We start from the raw sequence: 19,771 nt of genomic DNA on the forward strand, positions 1-19,771 counted from the left end.
TATATTTATAGTGAGTATTTCAATAGTCAGAATGCAAACTGCATATAATAAGTGTTGCTAGGAAGGTCAAACCATAATGTTTGTCCTACCTGGCAATAACTAATATATGCAGTTCGGATTTCGTCTATTGAAACACTACTATTCTTATCAGGTGAATGAAATAAATTGTATTGAGGCACTTCACAAAGACCTATGTATTATATTTGGTTACATTATGAAAATGGGCTTTTGTTGCTGAATTGGACAAATTAACCTTATGGCGTTGTCTTACTTTACAACACGTGATGCACGCAATTGGCATACTGAATGAAATGAGTTGTAACGAGGCACTTAACAACGGATTGTGCATTAGATTTAATGTATTACGAAAAGGGTCTATTCTATTCGAGGTATTGTGTTTTGAAGGTGAGAACATCTCAGGTGATATAACACTGTCAGGAATGCCCCCCCCCCCCCCCCCGAGGTATTATGTTCTCTTTTCGTAACTCCAAGTCCATACGAACCCGATTTCCAAATCATTCCAGTTTTGTATCACCACGCCCCTTGTTTGCATTATTCAACATGACAAATGAGTAACTTTGTTGCATAACCATTTACTGTCTTCTTTGCCGTAGATGGCGCCATGAATGTTATTTGATTAGGTGAGTTGGGTGGACTGGAGGGGGGGGGGGGGGGGTAGGGGTGTGTCATGAGTTTGTGTGGTGTGAGTTGAGTGTGTGCGAGTGTGTGATTGGGTCGGACTATGTAAAATTCATACCTTCTTCTATGGTTATTTTGATTATGAACTGTTACATGAAAGAAAAAATGTACATAAATGTATGATTTGAGATTTTCCGAATGTTCATTGTTTATTCTTTGATGTTTGAATTTATGAAGTGTCTATTATCGAAGATCTTGTTTTATATGACTTATTCTGATAATTTTTTGTGATGTAAATTTTTGGGGAAGGAAATTAAGTATCATTTAAAACAACAAACAAATATTCGGGGGGGGGGGGGGGGGTAGGGGTATCCGTTTGATTATTACATAGAATAGAAGAGACTACGTACTATAATCCCATGAACGAAATAACTCTGTTATTCAGAGGTTACGCAATACTAAATCTACGAATAACCTCTGCATCATTACACAAGAAAAACACGAAAAATACCGCCCAAAAAGGCTGAATGAGAACTTGTTTAATGATACGCAATAATGGCAGCAGCTGGAATTGGCAATTTTCCCCCATCACAGATACCGGAACATTCTTGTCTTATTATTAAAAGAAATTATTTAGGTTAGGAATTTTTATAGCCTGGAACCCAGGGTCTAATCGCTTAATGTCAAACTATTCTAACAACTTTGCGATTGTAATAGGTGTAAAAATTCCAGGCGTTTAACAGAGCATCATCAGGGGCGGATCTAGCTTTTTGCTAAGGGGGGGGGGGTTGACCAAAATAATGACGATGCAGAGCATCGTCCACGAGCCGCGAAGCGGCGAGCCGATTTTTTTGGGGGGGTTTATTTGAACCCCGTAAGTGATGTTTTCCTGGCATCTATTAACACAATGGAGACCATAAAAAGCAGAGCATGATAACGTCTTTTTAAATCAAGTAACAGTTAAATACACAGTTATATCCAGAGTTATCATGTGTTTGGTTAAGTTACCAGATGAGTTGAATATCTTCTCACAATATTTGCACTTGAAAGGGTTTCTCTCCAGCGTGCGTTCTTTTTTCTTTCTTTTTTTTTTCTTTTTTCCCCCCTTTTTTTTTTGTTTGTTTTTTTGGGCCGCCCCAGGGGGGGTTTAAACCCCTAAACCCCCCCCCCGTAGATCCGCGCCTGGCAAGGGACTCTGTGACATTTGTTCGCCCAACCCCCCCCCCCTCCCCCCCCAAAATAAATAATAATAATAATAATAATAATAATAATAATAATAATAATAATAATAATAATAATAATAATAATAATAATAATAATAAATGAAATAAATACATAGAAATAGAATAAAATAAAATTACAAGTTTAAAAAAAAAGATAAGATTTAAAAAAATGGTCCCCGGATTTTTTGATTTTTTTTTTTTGGGGGGGTTGCAACCCCCCCCAACCCCCCCCCCCCCCCCCCCTCTAGATCCGCTTCTGATATTCTATTTACTAAGTGTTATCGTATCTGGCACAAATACTACAAAATTATGCAAGAATAGGGCCGCACAATGAGGGGGGAGCTGAGCAGACTTCATGATACTTTAAAATTATGAAAGAATTATATCAGTCGTAAGCTCGGTCGTACTCCCCACCCCAACCCCTTTCAAAATGGCACTATGCGGCCCCTGAGAGAGTCTTGATAGTTTGCACTTTGAAATCACACTAACCCCGACCTGTTATAAATGATTGCATGTGTGTCAAACAGAACAATAACCCAAAACCCTTTTCCTTATACAGTTGTACACTTTAATGTTCAATTATGTATCGTCTTTGTATAGATTTATGCTCAGTTAAAATTTAATAATATAGTTTTCCTACTAGAGCATATCATAAACTACATTTGAATCAGACACAAGGGGGACACAAGATACATTCAATATAAAAACACGATTGATTCGTTTTTATGCAGTTCCGATACTTTTTCAGTTTAATTCTGGTTCTGAAGATGAACAGTTTTATAACATATTCAAAAGATCAACGAGAAATATAATAAATATCAAACAGAAACAAAAGAGAAGTTTACACCAAGATCGAGGCTCCTCCTGTATTATATTATTAGAAATTAAATTACTAATTCTCATGATAATAATACATGTATCAGAAATAATAATAATAATAATTGTTATAATAATATTGATGATATAATAACACTACAAATAATAATAATAAGATAAGAATAATACAAATAAATGATAATCATCATCATCATCATCATCATCAACAACAACAAAAGTGTTCAAATCTGTGTGCTAATTCCTATTTGGAGAGCACATGGACTAGTGATGGCAGGATCTTTGCTCAAGTCAAAGCGACAGGTGGAAATTCAACATCAATTATCATCTCATCAGAAGCAGATCTTGCCAGTCTGAAGAGGTGATTTTTTTTTTCTCACTTGTTTTACTCTTGTCCTTAATCTTTGTTTCTTCTGTTATGCATGTACATGTAACTTGTAACCATTAGATAATTTCCTGGCAACAATCACAGAGTGTATTTCAAGATTCAACTCATTATTCTTTTTTTCCCTGTTATGTTCTTCTGGTTTCGTTATTCAACTATCCATTTTGTGTATATATTTTTCTTTTTCTTTTCTTTCAGAATATCAATTTGAACCTGAAAAAATTGATTCTCCTGACTGCTATATGAATACTGCATTCGATATGTATTCATTAAGTTGTGTTTGTTTCAGTTCTATTATTACCTGCAATCAAATATGCATGCTGTTTGTTACTACTCTCCTTTCAATCTTTAATACATGTACAATCATACATTATGATCGTGAAAATGAAATAATTCAGTAATAATAATACCCCCTCCCCAAATCCTTATCCCACCCCACCATCTCCAACTCACTCAACCTCACCCTTACACAATCATGCAGACTCACATTCATGTACACAATTAAAGGTAATACAAAGTTTTGGTATGGGGTCATGAATTTGATTCAAATGAACATAATGGAAGCAAATGCGATTCTACAATATTAAGTGATCGTAGTTGCGGTTGAAAACGAGTCTAAAGTTTTGAAATTGTAAATAATAAACTTTTTATGTTGTATAGCTCCTTCTCAAGGTCAAGATATTAATTAAGTTATGAAACAATGTTTCTTGACTAAAATCGACCGATTAGCTCTTCCCGTTTGGAAATTATATATCACAACTACGTATTCTGATATATTGTACGGCCGTATAGGCGCTATTTGCAATTTATCAAAATTTACCGGGAGCACCGGTAAATTTTTATATTCAATTTTTCTCGAAAGCAAAAGTGTTTTAGGGGCTTATTTTTCTAGTGCTTATAATACATCCACAGGGGCATCCAAATATATATTAAAAATGGTAAAGAATCACTCTCCACCCAAATTCAAAATTTCCCAAAACTTTGTATTACCTTTAAAGAACAGTCAGAATCCCTATTCCGTGTAGGATTAATCCTTATAAATGAGCACAAAATTAAGAGCCCTCAGATTGAGCATCTATCTCATCCAGCAGTAGCTGAACACACCCTCAATACTGGGCCCTGTTTCATAAAACTTGATATCAATAACAGGTTACAAGCTACTGTTATAAGCTACTGAAATCATGGCATCTGATTGGCTGAGAGCAAATTTATCATAGAAATTAAGCAATTGTTATAGATTTTTTTAAATTATGAAACGGGCCCCAGGTCCAAACATCCGATGGAATGATACCCATATTTTTCAGTTTGAAACGCAATGCTGGTCACAAAAAGGGGTGTGTGAAAGAATCCATCCGGATAAAAAGGAATAATCCTTCACTGATTTAGGGACTATGGCTAATCATTGTCGTTTATCTTCGCTCCAGAGATCTCGAGACAGCAGCAAGCAAGACTGGCCTACTAAATTGTAAGGTTGGTAGAAGCTTAAAATACACAAAGCACGTACACTCTCTCCTAATATAGGACAATTGTATGCATCTTGGTTGAGAACTGCTCCTATCTGTACGGATGGGGTCAATTAAGGGGCAGAACCTCTGCCGGTGGTCTAGAGGGCGGAGCCCCCGAAGTTCTTGATTTTGTAACAATTTAGAAATCACGAGCGATATCAATTGTAATTCTTTTAAAGTCACAAAGCCCCTAATATTTCACTTTAGAAATAATGTCTCTTTCTCTCTTATAGACAATTTTATAGAACTGTGTTTTTTGTTCGTATAGGCCTACTTGAAATTAATTCGTCTCCTGAGGCACATGTCGAGCCATCCCATCGTTCAATATTTCTGACATTCCTCTCAATTTTTTCTTTAATTTCCTTTATTTTCTTGACACTTTTAAAATTCCATCTTTCCCTTTAAATAGGGGAATAAGTGACTCTGTCCTGGGTGGTCCAAATTGGCATGGTCTATACCATGTATATTAGTTGCAAATTACATCAGATGATGCGCAACTAAATCTACATAATATTACATCAATCATTGACCTGTTGGGCATTTTTCCTGTGATACTTTTTCTTCCGAGTCGTATATAGCTGCATGTAATTATATCAGTCTTCAATCGAAACCAATCCAGAATATGATTTGTGAGTAGAAAGTTCTCCCAGTTCATTTTACGCCTACACCTTAATTTTCACCTCAATTATGTCATATCATATTCAACTTAACTTCCCGAATGCATGTTAAATACCAATATTTTCATTATTATTATACTCTTCAAGCTATTGTTTGTGAACCCATTTTTTTTTCGCACTAAAATTTTGTTAATGGATCATTTAAATTTAAATTTACATTTACATTAATTATCTCTGTGTATTTCTGCTGTTTCAGTTTGCGAATTGTTGAGATGTGTGTGCTTGTGTGTGTGTGTGTGTACTTGGGTATTTTTAGACTTGTATGAATCAGATATCATTACTTACGTCTGGGGACCGACCTCCGAATGATGTGGCTCAGTGTCGAACCGGGGTCCCCTAAGCCAGTTTGTAGGCAAAGACAGAGAGCTGACCAAGTGACCGTGCCGCTAGACCAACTCATATTATGATAGACCATGGACCTACTAGACTTGGATAGACCAAGACCTATGTTGAGCCACGTTTCAGCCTTCACAAATTATTTGAGGTGGAAAGATGCCCCAATCTGCCGGGCACCTCACTTCGGAGACTCTAAGCATTAAATCGAATTCCACCAATAGCTAGGTTCGAATTTTGAAACTGAAATTAAGATTTCAAATTGAATGGGGATCTGAATGACTTCAGTCAACCCTAGAGGGCATACATGAAGTGCATCAGACGGTTGATTCTTAAAAAGTCTAACAGTTCCAGACAATCTGTGACAACCTTACGACAGACGAGGGTTTGTGCCTGCAGCCTTATTGGAAAACAGGAGTTAAGCCCCACTGTCCTACTTGTAGCTACTTGCTCCCTCTATATAGAAAACTTCCCCAATCGGTGCCAGTTGGTCCCCCATGATCCTCTATTTCTTATGTTAGTTGAGAGCTGAGTTAATGAGATAGCCACCTGCCAGTGACCTTGCTGTGTGGTCTAATCCCTTTTGGCCCAGTAGCATTGACGGTCTTTAAATAAGAACCTCTCTTTTAATCGGAACGACTGTTGTCGTGGTGACACCGCTGCTTGAAAGATTACTGCGCCCTCTGCTGCTCGAGAATGGGTCAACCGTCCTTTTCCCGCGGTAGACTTTTGAACGAAACTATGAATCGAAGAGGAGAAGAGAATTGACATAAAGATTTTTGTTAAAATAGGAAAGTAAAAAAAATGGTAAAAAGTTATAGGAGTGGGGTTTAGAGAGAGAGAGAGGGGGAGAGAGAGGGAGAGACAGACAGACAGACAGAGACTCAGTAGCCCTATCCGGTTGGGGGGGGGCGGTGGAGGTAACATGTATAGGTCTTAAAGATAATTGTGGATATTAAACATCTAATTGAAAAGAGACTCCCGAGTCATACATTTTGAAAAAAATTACATATACTAACTTTTTGTGTCACAGCAGATGGAAAAGCTGTCCGCCACTTCACCACAGTGCCATTACTGACTCGGCCGATTTGAATCACTTTAAACGTAAAGTGATTACAACTTTGAAAACTTCAGAACTTTCATATTGTTTGTTTGCTCGATTTAGTTAAAACTTTCACTAATCCGCTTCTGTATATTTCTTGCCTTCTTTTAGAGCAATTTGGTTGTATTTTCCTCTAAAATGGGGGAAGACTATTAAAAGAGTGTTGGATACACGTTTGGGTAATAATTTTTCACCGTCTATTACAAATTACGTAACAATTAAGTTGACAGATGACTCGAGAATATTATACGTACCTCTTTATTCCCAACTGTGTGGATGAGAAAAATCATCAGCCCCTGTAAATATATAAATATCAACAATCAGACACAACTTCAGAAAACCGAGTACAAGCAAATGCTTGGAAAACAACGAATAATGTAGGGAATATAGAGCCCTCAATGTTCAATGCGAGGCAGGGTGTACGTAAGGCATGGGGCAAATCTTTTACAGTCAACCAAATGTCGGCATAGTTTTTTGTGCAAAAAAAAAATCCCTAAATAATTAGTCATGTAAAATACCTTTTAAAATTGCAAACAGTCATATCAATAAATGCAAAATCTTGTAGGTAAAACAAGGTTTATAATCTATTTGGAAATAATGATTTTTTGTTTTGTTGGGGCCCAACCAAAGAGTGTCATTCTCTTACCTGAAAACTATTCAGTGCAGTGAAGAGATAGTCAAATATGACGGTGTCTTCGTTGATGGCAAGGATCCCAAACACCCAAGGCGCTCCCATCACAGGTGTAAATACAAGGAGGACCTTAGCTGTGGTTCTATTAAAAAAAAATTCAATTTTGAAACGATTTGTCAACTAAATTAAAAGTATAATTATTTAATGCATTAATATTATGGTATGATTATATATGCATTTTAGCTTTTGTTCATGATAAATATGTACCTATAGTTTGCATTTTACTTACTATCATGTTGAAAAATGCAGAAATACAACCAAACAAGAAAACAAGAGAAGAGAAGCGAAGGCGGAAGAAAGGTGATGGGAACGGAGAAACTTGAGAGGGGAAACGAGGACAGGGAAATGAGGAGAGAGAGAGAGACGGAAGAGGAAGAAAGGAAGGGGAGGAGTAGGATGCGGAGGAAGATAAATGATGGAAAGGAGGAAGGTAGGGAGAGAAAGAGAGAGAGAGTGGGATTCAAAAATAGAGAAAAAAACGATACCATACCATTCATATGGAAGATATTGATAAAGGTAATAAAGATAAAGATGAATGTATAAAGTCAAGATTATTAAAATTTAAGTATTAAAGGGAGTGTATCTTGGCGAATATTGGTAAATGCCATCTACGTCTCCTTTTGGACAACTGCACAAAAACGAACCGACTTAATCTCTACGTGGTCAGCGTTCGCGAAAGAAACCGAAGTTCTCTTCACGCTTCGGTTTCGCGTATGTTGCACGCACGTGATATACCCGATTGGCCCCGAGTCAGGCCACGGGAAAGACAGTGGTCTCGTCAGGCTACACTCCCTTTAAGGAAAAAGACTTAAAAGTCTTATCATCTTAAAAAAATATTAAAGCCGCCAACTTGTTTCACGCAAAGTGTTGTGGAAACGTGTAGGTATAAACAAAAATATACCGATTATTGTAAATTATTAATGATAATTAATGATAGAGGTACACTTACTTTGCTTTTGACACATCGATTTTTGTGATATCCCGATCGATGATTCGTCTAATCTCTCGTAGCACGATGCCCAGCAGGACGATGTTTATCTGTTTCGAGTTAGAAAGACAAGATAGTATCTCATTATGACGCCAAGGGGGGGGGGGTGTTTCATAAAGACCAAGTTAAAGTTAACTTGGGCTTAACCAAGGCAGGACATTCATGCCACTGGTCGCTTTCACCATTGGTCTCTCAATTATGATCTTTAGATAGCATTTTTCCTTCAATAATGAACTATCAAAAAAGGTAAGTTCAGAAGATTTGTGACCACAATTTGTAAGTTCTTTGAGAAACCAATGCCAGGAAATGGTGAGAGAAAACAGTGGCAAGAATGGCCTGCCATAGTTAAGTCCAACTTAAAGACGATCTTAGTCTTTGTGAAACACTGCCCATGTCTCTTTGCTACTTATAGCACCTACAATTTACTGCGCTTTACAATTTTAGGACAACAGTACCATCCTCTGGTCTACCACCCGGACAACTAGTCGTGGACAACTACTCCCGGATAACTATCATCTAGGATTATAATATCCTTAGGAGAGAATTTTTAGACGGTAGTTATAATGGTGCCAAGTAAAATATCACAGCTAAAAGTATAACAGGTGAAAATGTCGGAGGTGAAAATAAATGGTAATTAAAAAAATTAAAGATAGCATGTCAGAATGATTACAAATGACTTTAACTAATCTTTCAGAAAAGCCAACGGCTTGCAATTATGAATACTTACAATTACATGATTAATAAAATTGAGAACCCTATGACCTTTTTCTGTGACAAGTTAAGGACAATTTCGCCCAAGCCTTATAACTTTTAAGCATTTTAAATGGTTCGCATACCAAAACTGATTTAGATAGCATTGTTCATAGAAATCGTTTTGCATTTTTAAAATACTTAATAATTAGATTAATGATCTATTAGTATTGTAATGATTTTGTAGCCTACTTACGACTATAACGGCTAAAGCAGGTGCGACGAACGCATAAATCGCCCCGCCCTCGGTCGATAACCAGCAGCTGCAAATAAGGAAAAAATACCAGTGTTTGGTGAAAATGGAGGCCATGGTATAGTGGTTCACTCACTTGACTCGCAATCCCTGGGTTGAGGGATCGAATCCCATCCCAGCACTTACGTTCTTTGGCAAGACTATAATCTACATGTGCAACTCCGTAACCATTTGTAAATGGGTACCTGGTAATGTTAGGGTAAAGATAAATGTAGGTCCTGTACAAAGAGTTGTATTAAGCAAGGCCCAATGATTGAATTATTTATTATGTGCTCTACCCTTCATTTACATCGTCTGGACAATTTCAATATTCACTGTGGTTTCTACACTTCAAATTTAGTGGAACAAATTTTATCAAGAAGAGAGACACATGCGCACGCCAGAACCCTTGCAGGGGAAAAACCAATAAAACTAGCAATTGCTTTATATGCATTAGGCGCTGGTTCGTCTACATACATGGCGCCTCACCCCATCCGTGTGGGGATAAATCTGCCGGCTGTATATCATTTTATGAGGGCTTACTTCGGCCACTGGGTCTTCGCGCTCGGGTCATCGCGTCGGGTAAACAAACTCTCGTGAAAACATATCTCCTTATTCACGATACGTCAAGATCTCGCAACCCGACCCGACCCGACCCAGAGACTCGATGGAACGAAATAAGTAATTTTCTGGAAACGCCACTGGATTTAATACGATCTAATGAAGTAACTTTACAGTACAAAGCATCGAGCCGAAACAATGAATGCAAATCGGAACCATAATATGTTATACTCACAAGTTTTTGCTCGGTATATGATCAAAAGAAATCCCAAGAGAAATACCAACCAATACAATCGGCACACCTATTGAAATGTAAGAAAAACAACATAAATGTTAGGTGTAAACTTTCCATGGTGAAGCTGTTAACTCCCATTTTTTAGAAGTAAAACTTGCAAAGATATATGTTGAACGACCTTTTTCTTAAATCCATATTTTGTGATAACAAAGTTAATGACAATATGTCATATCGAAGAGAAGCTATTTCTAATTATTTTTGTAATTATCATTATCATTACAGACCACCTTATTCGTCTTCAGTGACGAATTCAAATTCTCGTCATTATTATTATACAACATGTATCTATTATTATTATACCACATCATACATAACGACGTTTCCATACATTTTGGGACAGATGTTATTTTTTTTCATGTAATTTTCAGATATTACCCCTCCACCGTAAAAAAAAAAAAAAAAAAAAAAAAAGAGGTTGCCGTTGACAATGGCTTACCCCATCCGGCCATGACATAGTAGATGATGTTAACACTAGATGAGAACACTTTTACCACGTGACGATAAAGATAGATTGATTCAATCAACATCCAAGAAAAGCTCGCTGTCATGAAAAACTGAATCACTATGGCAATCACTTTGCATCCGATCTAAAGACAAACCAGTACAAAAAGAAATGCTTTTTTTATAACTTTTTTCTTGGAGCATGTATGGAAGGGGAATTTAAAAAATTTAAAAATCTAAAAAGCTTACATGAATAACTGTGAATATTGGAGGTCTTATGAAATTCATTCAGAATGGATTAGATAGAAGGGATGTATGCCAATTATAAAATCACTTCGCGATAGACAAATTGGAGTAGGACTATAGAAATATAAATGTCATAATTGCATAACAAATAATCCAGTCTAAGAGTGGTTTGCCAACGGTAACAGCCAAACAAGGGCTGAATGTTGATTGGGAGTATCTTGAACATGTCGAAAATGTGTTCTTTTCTTTTAAAAAAAGGATTGCAAATCTGGCCCCTGTTTCACAAACCATTTAATCAATAAATATTGCTGTCATAAGATACTGAGATCACTGCATTTTATTGTATGATAGTTATAGAAATATGACAACCGTTATTATCAGTAACGGTCCGTTACTGATAATAGGTTTTAGGAAACAGGGCCTTCAATAGGGGAAAAACACTATCAGGCTAATACGGTAAAGGAGGGAAGATAGAGAATGGAGAATATGAACAAGATGAACAACTAGAACCGAAATCGTATTAGAACAATATGCATGCATTGACGCCGCTGTTTCTACGATGTACGAGCATCCCTTGGACCATCTACAACAATTTGTTAGGAGTCTGTGGCCTTTAGAAAAGTAAAGATAGGAAGGCAGAGAGAAGGGCATAAAAACGGACCAAAAACGGACAAAATGGCGCCTGGACGGTCACGCATTTATGTAGGCCTAAGAGAAAATTAAGGAGGTACTGGAGGAGGTAAGGATTCTAAGACATCGGTGTTTATACCTTGTTATCTGTTCGATCTATTCCAACAAGAAATGTCAGTTGTCCTGCTGCAATAGCCACAAGTAACATGGAATGGAGAATTCGTTCTTCTTTCATCAACCTTTCAGATTAAAGTGGGAAACAGAGAAAATACCATCAATATCAAACAATCATTAACCGTGTTTACTAATCATGACAAAATGTGGCCCTTTAACATTACCAATCAGCCCTTTGGTTGTTTAATACAATTATAGTTTGTGCAGCTAGCCCCCGAACATATTTTTCTATTTTAATTGGTAATTGCTCTGATATGATAGATTTTTTTATCTCAATATGAAAATATATAATAGGTGACTGACCTTTCCTTTCAAGGTGGAGTTTTCTGCAAAATTTCTCAATGATAAATGTTTTTGATGGTTTAGAGGTTTTGATTGTTTGTTTTATCCAAATGCTACGAATGCAAGTAGTATGGTAACAGCCAAACAAGGGCTGAATGTTGATTGGGAGTATCTTGAACATGTCGAAAATGTGTTCTTTTCTTTTAAAAAAAGGATTGCAAATCTGGCCCCAACGGTAACAGCCAAACAAGGGCTGAATGTTGATTGGGAGTATCTTGAACATGTCGAAAATGTGTTCTTTTCTTTTAAAAAAAGGATTGCAAATCTGGCCCCTGTTTCACAAACCATTTAATCAATAAATATTGCTGTCATAAGATACTGAGATCACTGCATTTTATTGTATGATAGTTATAGAAATATGACAACCGTTATTATCAGTAACGGTCCGTTACTGATAATAGGTTTTAGGAAACAGGGCCTTCAATAGGGGAAAAACACTATCAGGCTAATACGGTAAAGGAGGGAAGATAGAGAATGGAGAATATGAACAAGATGAACAACTAGAACCGAAATCGTATTAGAACAATATGCATGCATTGACGCCGCTGTTTCTACGATGTACGAGCATCCCTTGGACCATCTACAACAATTTGTTAGGAGTCTGTGGCCTTTAGAAAAGTAAAGATAGGAAGGCAGAGAGAAGGGCATAAAAACGGACCAAAAACGGACAAAATGGCGCCTGGACGGTCACGCATTTATGTAGGCCTAAGAGAAAATTAAGGAGGTACTGGAGGAGGTAAGGATTCTAAGACATCGGTGTTTATACCTTGTTATCTGTTCGATCTATTCCAACAAGAAATGTCAGTTGTCCTGCTGCAATAGCCACAAGTAACATGGAATGGAGAATTCGTTCTTCTTTCATCAACCTTTCAGATTAAAGTGGGAAACAGAGAAAATACCATCAATATCAAACAATCATTAACCGTGTTTACTAATCATGACAAAATGTGGCCCTTTAACATTACCAATCAGCCCTTTGGTTGTTTAATACAATTATAGTTTGTGCAGCTAGCCCCCGAACATATTTTTCTATTTTAATTGGTAATTGCTCTGATATGATAGATTTTTTTATCTCAATATGAAAATATATAATAGGTGACTGACCTTTCCTTTCAAGGTGGAGTTTTCTGCAAAATTTCTCAATGATAAATGTTTTTGATGGTTTAGAGGTTTTGATTGTTTGTTTTATCCAAATGCTACGAATGCAAGTATGCTTTTACGTGAGTAATAATAACAATACATTGTATTGCTAGAGCACTTAATGCAATATGTTTCTAATTAGGGGATCAACGGCCAGAAATCGTTTCCGAGGGACTTGGTAATGAGGATTTAACGCATTTCCAAATGGCAGCAGCGCATCACTTTTGTTTCGAATCCAGGATCTTCTGGCTATGTGGCCATTGCTCTACCACTAAGCCATCGCCCCTCCATTTTATTCATATATTATATGACAAATATATTACTTTGTACTATCATCAGCACTAATACTATCCCTGGAATTCGATGCCTGACCAGGGCTCTTACATTTGAACTAAATACAAACCTGAAACATAGGAACAGTATAACGATGAGAATAGCGCACACGATGGATACACCACACCCGATGAATGTCAAAATAGACAAAACTTTACCGTGGATCATAGGTATCTAGAAAAAATAATTTAAAAAGTTGAACCGCCAATAAAAACGAGATATAGTATTGAAAATAGCTTGTACGAAAGATAGAAACTCGGTATAGAATTAGCGAATTTGATATATTCATTATCACACATGAGTTACTTCCGGTCGGATAAAGTGAAACTGATTTGAGATCGTGCAGAGTTGTAAATAACACCATATCCTGATCATAATGATGCTTCAAAAAGTTTTTTATTTTTTAATTTATCACCCAAAAAAATTCGCTTAGGTATTAAAAAGATCGGGAAATCACTTTCTATGGAAGGAACGTGAAAACTTTGAGGAACGATTTACATTGCTACCTTATCTATTCATATGCTCAATAGTCTGTTCAGCAAAACAACTAAACAAACACACAAACAAACAAACAGAACGCATTTTGGCACTTTGGGAAACATGCGTCCTTCGTCGCCAGTGCTTGCAACGACAAAAAGCAAAAATTGCTACTTTGAGGCTAACATGGAAAATCGATATAAGACCTCATTGCTCAGTACTTAAAACGTGCGGACAAGGATATAAACCATCTTGTTTTTAAGTGTGCGTGCGAATTGCAAACAAATACGTTGATGTAAGGCAGCCATTTTTGTCAATTTAAACAGTTTACTTTTATGTATTCATTAATTTTTTAGAATTCATATTCATGTATTTATTCGTTTTTTTTTGTATTAAGTCAATTGTTTAAGAAGAGACTGCTCACGTCATACTCTGTGACCTTCATGAGTATACTGAAGCTTGTCAGGTGATCACATTCACATCTGATTCCGGCTCCTGTTTCGTTGATGGTAACACATCCACTAGTACTCCATATGTTGTTGTCATGGTTACTATAGGATGAAAATAGATAATTACGATGAGAATGATGATGACGACAACAATAACAATACTACAGTGTACTACTACTACTAATACTACTACTACTGCTGCTACTAATTCTTACAATAATAATGAAATTGATAATATCAATAGAAATAAGAAGGATAATAATAAGAATAATAACGATAATAACATTGAAGATAATCACGACGATGATAATGATGATGACGACTACAATAACAATTACAATATCGCTGATAAAGAAAATAATTCTTTTCCATATTTTCATTATAATTATTGATGAAACTAAGTATGTAACCGTCGATATCACGATAAATGTTTTCAGCATTAAATAAAAGCTTCCACAAACAATTATACACATGCAGTAGTGCGTATACACTACCTGAATAAAACGTTTAGAAGACCTTGCATTCACTTGCCTTTTGAAAATCCGATTAATGTTTATACAGGAAACTTTTTTTCTGTCTTCCTTGGAAATCTTTATTTATTTGGCTGATACATAATCTAAGATTTTACAGGGATTTTTAATAATCGGATGAGTTGCCTTTACTAAAACTTACCTCATTTTCTCGTCAAGCCACACGCACACTGTCTCATTTGGGAAAGACTGAAAGGATATTTGCAAGAGGAAAAGAAAGGGAGAAAAATACACATAGAATTGAGAAGAGCCTGGCCTTTTGACTCATTCAAGTTCAATTCGTGTTTTTTTATTGGCTCAACTAAGGTCAATTATTCCCTAACTTTATTTTACCTCAGTAATCAACCCAATCAGAAACGGCTATCGTGGCTATATGAGCCTATTACTTTCAAAGTTCGAAGCTCTAATTCTAAAAAAATATATATTAAGCATGATTTGATAAATCATGACGTACTCAATGGCCCGAATTCACAAAGGAGGTTTGTCGACAAACCTTGGTTTTCGTACGTCATTATGACGCGTTTTTACGCGTTTTTTACAAACCTGGTTTGTAAAAATGCGTCGAAACGCCTCATATGACGCACGAAAACCAAGGTTTGTCAACAAACCTCCTTTGTGAATTTGGGCCAATGAGTACATATATATCTACATAGAATTAATAGCAACAACGCCACGTGTACTTACCACCACTTGTTTCTGTGTGAAGTGGAGCACGACTGGGGCGGGAAATGGCTCAGGATTGGGCGGGAAAATCTCCAAAGAGAGGAAATCGCCGTTCATGATGTCATTCCCCTCACATTGATCACTGGAGACAAATAAAAACAAGTAATAATTTAAAGAGAGAGACAGAGAAATATAATCTGTACGTACAAAATAACTAGACATGCGGGACCTATGAATGATGTAGGCGGAATCGATGAAATCTGGTCTCAGACAAAAATGGATCGGCTTTTAAATGCAATTACATAGCATCTCGGGAGGGAAAAGTTGGTTTTATCTCCTAGATTTCTGTCGATAGTTTCTCATCGTTTGCTTCTATCATGATTCTGTTGCAAGCAAATGTGGTAGTATGGGGGGAGGGGTGTACTTAAGCTACCTTTATGATTATAACAAATAGTGCATCTCGATGAATTCTGAATATATTTCTGTTGAAAATCAAAGGGCTTTTGTTTCTTTATTGAAAGTTTATACATTATTTTCAATGAAACTCTCAAATCTTCCTAATTTATATCGTTGAATAATTTCCATGCAATAGTAAAGCGAAGAGATAATGAATTCAAATCAGGTAGAACTGATACAAAATTCTTTTAAGAGAGATTAGTATCTGGTCATGGTCTTTAAGACATTAATAGGCCGATCAAAGTCGAAATGCAGTCTTATTACATTGTTTTATGACATTATTGAAATGGAAATAAATGAATCAAATCAAATCAGTAATTTCTCAGTGGAAAAAAATAAGAATGGGCAGTTACCTGTCTGCACAATGTTTGCCGTCTTCATCTAAAGGCGGCTCGTTGTACAAGATGAACATCAAACCCTTGCAACAATCACCTGCGAGAGATGAAGACACGATGTAGAGTAAATTGGCTACAAGCTCATTATTCTTTAGTGGGGGTGATGCAAGGTATCATTGACGTTGGGCGTCACCCTTCTCGGTCTTAAACCATAGCAGTTCGCAGTATTCTTAAATTCTGAATAAATCAGTTTTTTTCCTTCTCATACGGGCATCAATTATTTTTATTTTTCATTCCAGTGTACGGTTCAAAAACATTAATGCGTATGATATGGACCAATAATAACTAAATACAAAAGAAAATTGCCAATTAGTATACGAATATGGTGATTATAGATTTCACACCGCGTTGCCAATTTAGAAACTAAAATGATTACGTACAATTAAATCGTTTTTATTCATAAACGGCACAATGTACTGATTTGGTAATGGACTCAATTGGTGGGGATTTTCACTCTTTCTGCTCGTGTACACCATGTAATTACTAGAATCTTGGATTAGAAGATAATGTTAAAAGTCACTCAAAAGTGACACTAAACAGCTATGGATGAAAAGAGGATACAAGAAAAGGAATGACGCAATACAATTTTGTTCCAATTATCCAAAATGCATTAGATTCTGTTCCCAAATGTTCCAATTATCCAAAATGCATTAGATTCTGTTCCCAAAGTTACATTTTTATTCTCACCATTCCTGAGAGCAGATGTTGGAATCTCTACAAAGGTATCTTTTGTTTCACCGAACGTCAGATGGACATCGCTGTCATTGATGGCAAGGTTGACGATCATTCGAAATTCTGGGAAAAAATTCATAAGAAATGTTTACATTTTAAGCAAACATTGCAAAACACAACCATAATAAACAAACAATAGATACGCAAAACAAGCAAACGAATAAACAAACGATCGTTACATTTCTGATCTTCTGTAATTGTTTCGTTAGCTTTAGAGATTATGAGATTACATTTTCACATGTTTTTATAGATTTATAGAAAACAATTCATGAGTGATTAAAATACATGTAATTGAATGAATTATAATGCCGGCCGAGAACGGAATCACATACTGTATTCCACCTAAAACAACTGCCCCAATACTATCCCCTTTGAGCCATCAATCTTGCGCATGTTACCATCAGCAAAACCTATTGCCAAAAGTATGACAAGAACATGGAGAAACGAAAGAAAGATTATCATTATCATTATTTAAGTTTTTATCAATCAAAATCAAAGAACAATCACGATCAACAAGATATAAACAAGATATTCAAGGCAGGTGGCGAGGGAGAAATAAATATGTAAACAGCCTTTTGTATATTCATCACAATGTGGCACAGATAGATCATTTGCTAAAGAGGTAATACAAAATGAGGGCGTTCCATACCTTTGACAATGCCGACATCATAGAAAGCGAGCTCGAGTGTCTGGTTGGTGACGTTGAGGAGGTGTTCCAAGAGGGTGGCTCCGAGGTATTCGATCATGAACGGTGTCGGCTTGGACCTGATTGGTGCGATGGGCTGGCAGTTTGGACCAAACAATGAGGGCCAGACCGACTCCATGTGAGAGAAAACTGTTTCCGCGTCTCTGGTCTATGTGAAAGATGATCATAAATATAATCATATACTGCACGTTGATGTAGAAGGATATATGCTCGTAATTTTTTGTTAAATGTTTTTCCCCACTGTAGGCAATTGTGACCGATTCTGGTCTGTGCGAATGATTCTCGTACATTTGTAAATTACTCTCGTTATTTTATTTTGGATATAGTATAACAATCGTTGAAGAATTAAAAAAAAGAATACAACAACAACACTGGTGAAAATTACACAAAAAAAACGACAATAAACATTTGAGTAAGATATTGGTTACATCAGTGGTATTCTGGAAGCCTTGTTAATTATATATGTTATCTCTACATTGACAGAGTTCATGAGCTGAATAATGGTGACGTTATAACCCACATTTGAAATTAAAAAGTGCATCTCTCCAAGGTAGTTGGAACATCATATTGCTTCTGGTTTAAAATATTCTGTCAACAACATGTAATTTCTTTTGAATATGACCCTTGCGTAAAATGTCCTATGATATTTTTTGTGGTACCTGCTGCTACCACACAATATACCACATGAAGATCCTATAACACAGGTACTCTTGTGGTATTATACCATAGACTCATGGGGTAATGCGAGCGGCTGTGGTAACCAAGTGTTCATTTTGGGTACTTCAAGTGAGAACCACACAAAATACCACAGGATTTCTAATACCACAGGTATCGCGAGCCCAAATGCACGAAACCATTTGCCCCAAACTCAGATCGAGGATAAAGTGCTCCTTAAGGGTAATAAGTGTAAGGAAAATCATGTTCAAATTACCTCATTCAAGAAGTAAATTAGATCGGAGATTACATCCTGTGTATAGTTTGCCTTCTCGTTGGCTATCAGAGCCAGATAATCTGTAGTAAACATAAAAAAGTACACATTGATAATAGTCGCTGATTTTCGAATTTTCAAAAAAATACCAATGAATACTAGCCTCCAAACAAAAAAATAAGAAATACACGGGGGAAATATCTGCTCCGACATCTGAAATGCAAATGATTGATATTTTATCCGATGCTTAATATTTTACATTGCCACGTTTTTAATTAATTTCGGTTTTCAATATAGGTAAAGCAAAGACAGAAATTGTCCAAAAGAGGTGATATTTAAGATCGGCTATCGTCATAATCTTTCAACATTAACCTTGCGCAGGTATTCGACGCTAATATTTTATTCGATTTATCAGCTGGAAGCTGAAGGGGCAATAGTGTTTATCAGAGAAACACTTAAATAATACAGATTAAGACTAAAGGTCTATCATCTAACCTTCCGAATTTAGAACCCCTTCGGTTGAGTCACATGTTGTGACGTTTGAAGCAGTAGATGACGTCACAATGAGCGCTTCTTGGGTTGTCTCTAGGATGGCAGTGAAAATGTCAGTTTCCACATTCGGTGACTCAGTCTCAGGAAAAATGGTGGCGAGGGTAGTCGTCATTGGAATGTCGCTTGATCCTTGAAGAACGGTTGTTCCCGGTTCAAAGGTTGTCTGGCGAACATATGTCGTAGGGTCGATAGAAGTCGGATCGGTCGTTGTAGGATTACTCGTTGTCTGAACAGTAGTTGTAGGAACAATGGTTGTCTGAATAGTTGTTGGAAGGTGAGCAGTAGTCTGAACACTTGTTGTAGGGTCAGAAGTAGTTGCAACGGTCGTTGTAGGATAACTGGTTGTCTGAGGAGTTGTTAGG

At 36.5% G+C, this 19,771-nt stretch overlaps 1 protein-coding gene across 1 annotated transcript; it reads right to left on the minus strand.

Annotated features, from left to right (window-relative positions):
• Positions 1 to 6,135: 6,135 nt before the first annotated feature.
• Positions 6,136 to 10,664, minus strand: LOC115925235 (adhesion G-protein coupled receptor D1-like). The gene is made up of 7 exons (XM_030988844.1): positions 10,652 to 10,664; positions 10,156 to 10,222; positions 9,324 to 9,390; positions 8,339 to 8,427; positions 7,345 to 7,471; positions 6,953 to 6,994; positions 6,136 to 6,335 (listed from the first exon to the last, which is right to left on the minus strand). The coding sequence occupies exons 1-7, from the start codon at positions 10,662 to 10,664 to the stop codon at positions 6,204 to 6,206; spliced, it is 537 nt and encodes a 178-aa protein (XP_030844704.1). The 3' UTR covers positions 6,136 to 6,203.
• Between the last annotated feature and the right edge of the window lie 9,107 nt (positions 10,665 to 19,771).

This window comes from Strongylocentrotus purpuratus, unplaced genomic scaffold (assembly GCF_000002235.5).
Source record: "Strongylocentrotus purpuratus isolate Spur 01 unplaced genomic scaffold, Spur_5.0 spur5_scaffold_18, whole genome shotgun sequence".
NCBI lineage: Eukaryota > Metazoa > Echinodermata > Echinoidea > Camarodonta > Strongylocentrotidae > Strongylocentrotus > Strongylocentrotus purpuratus.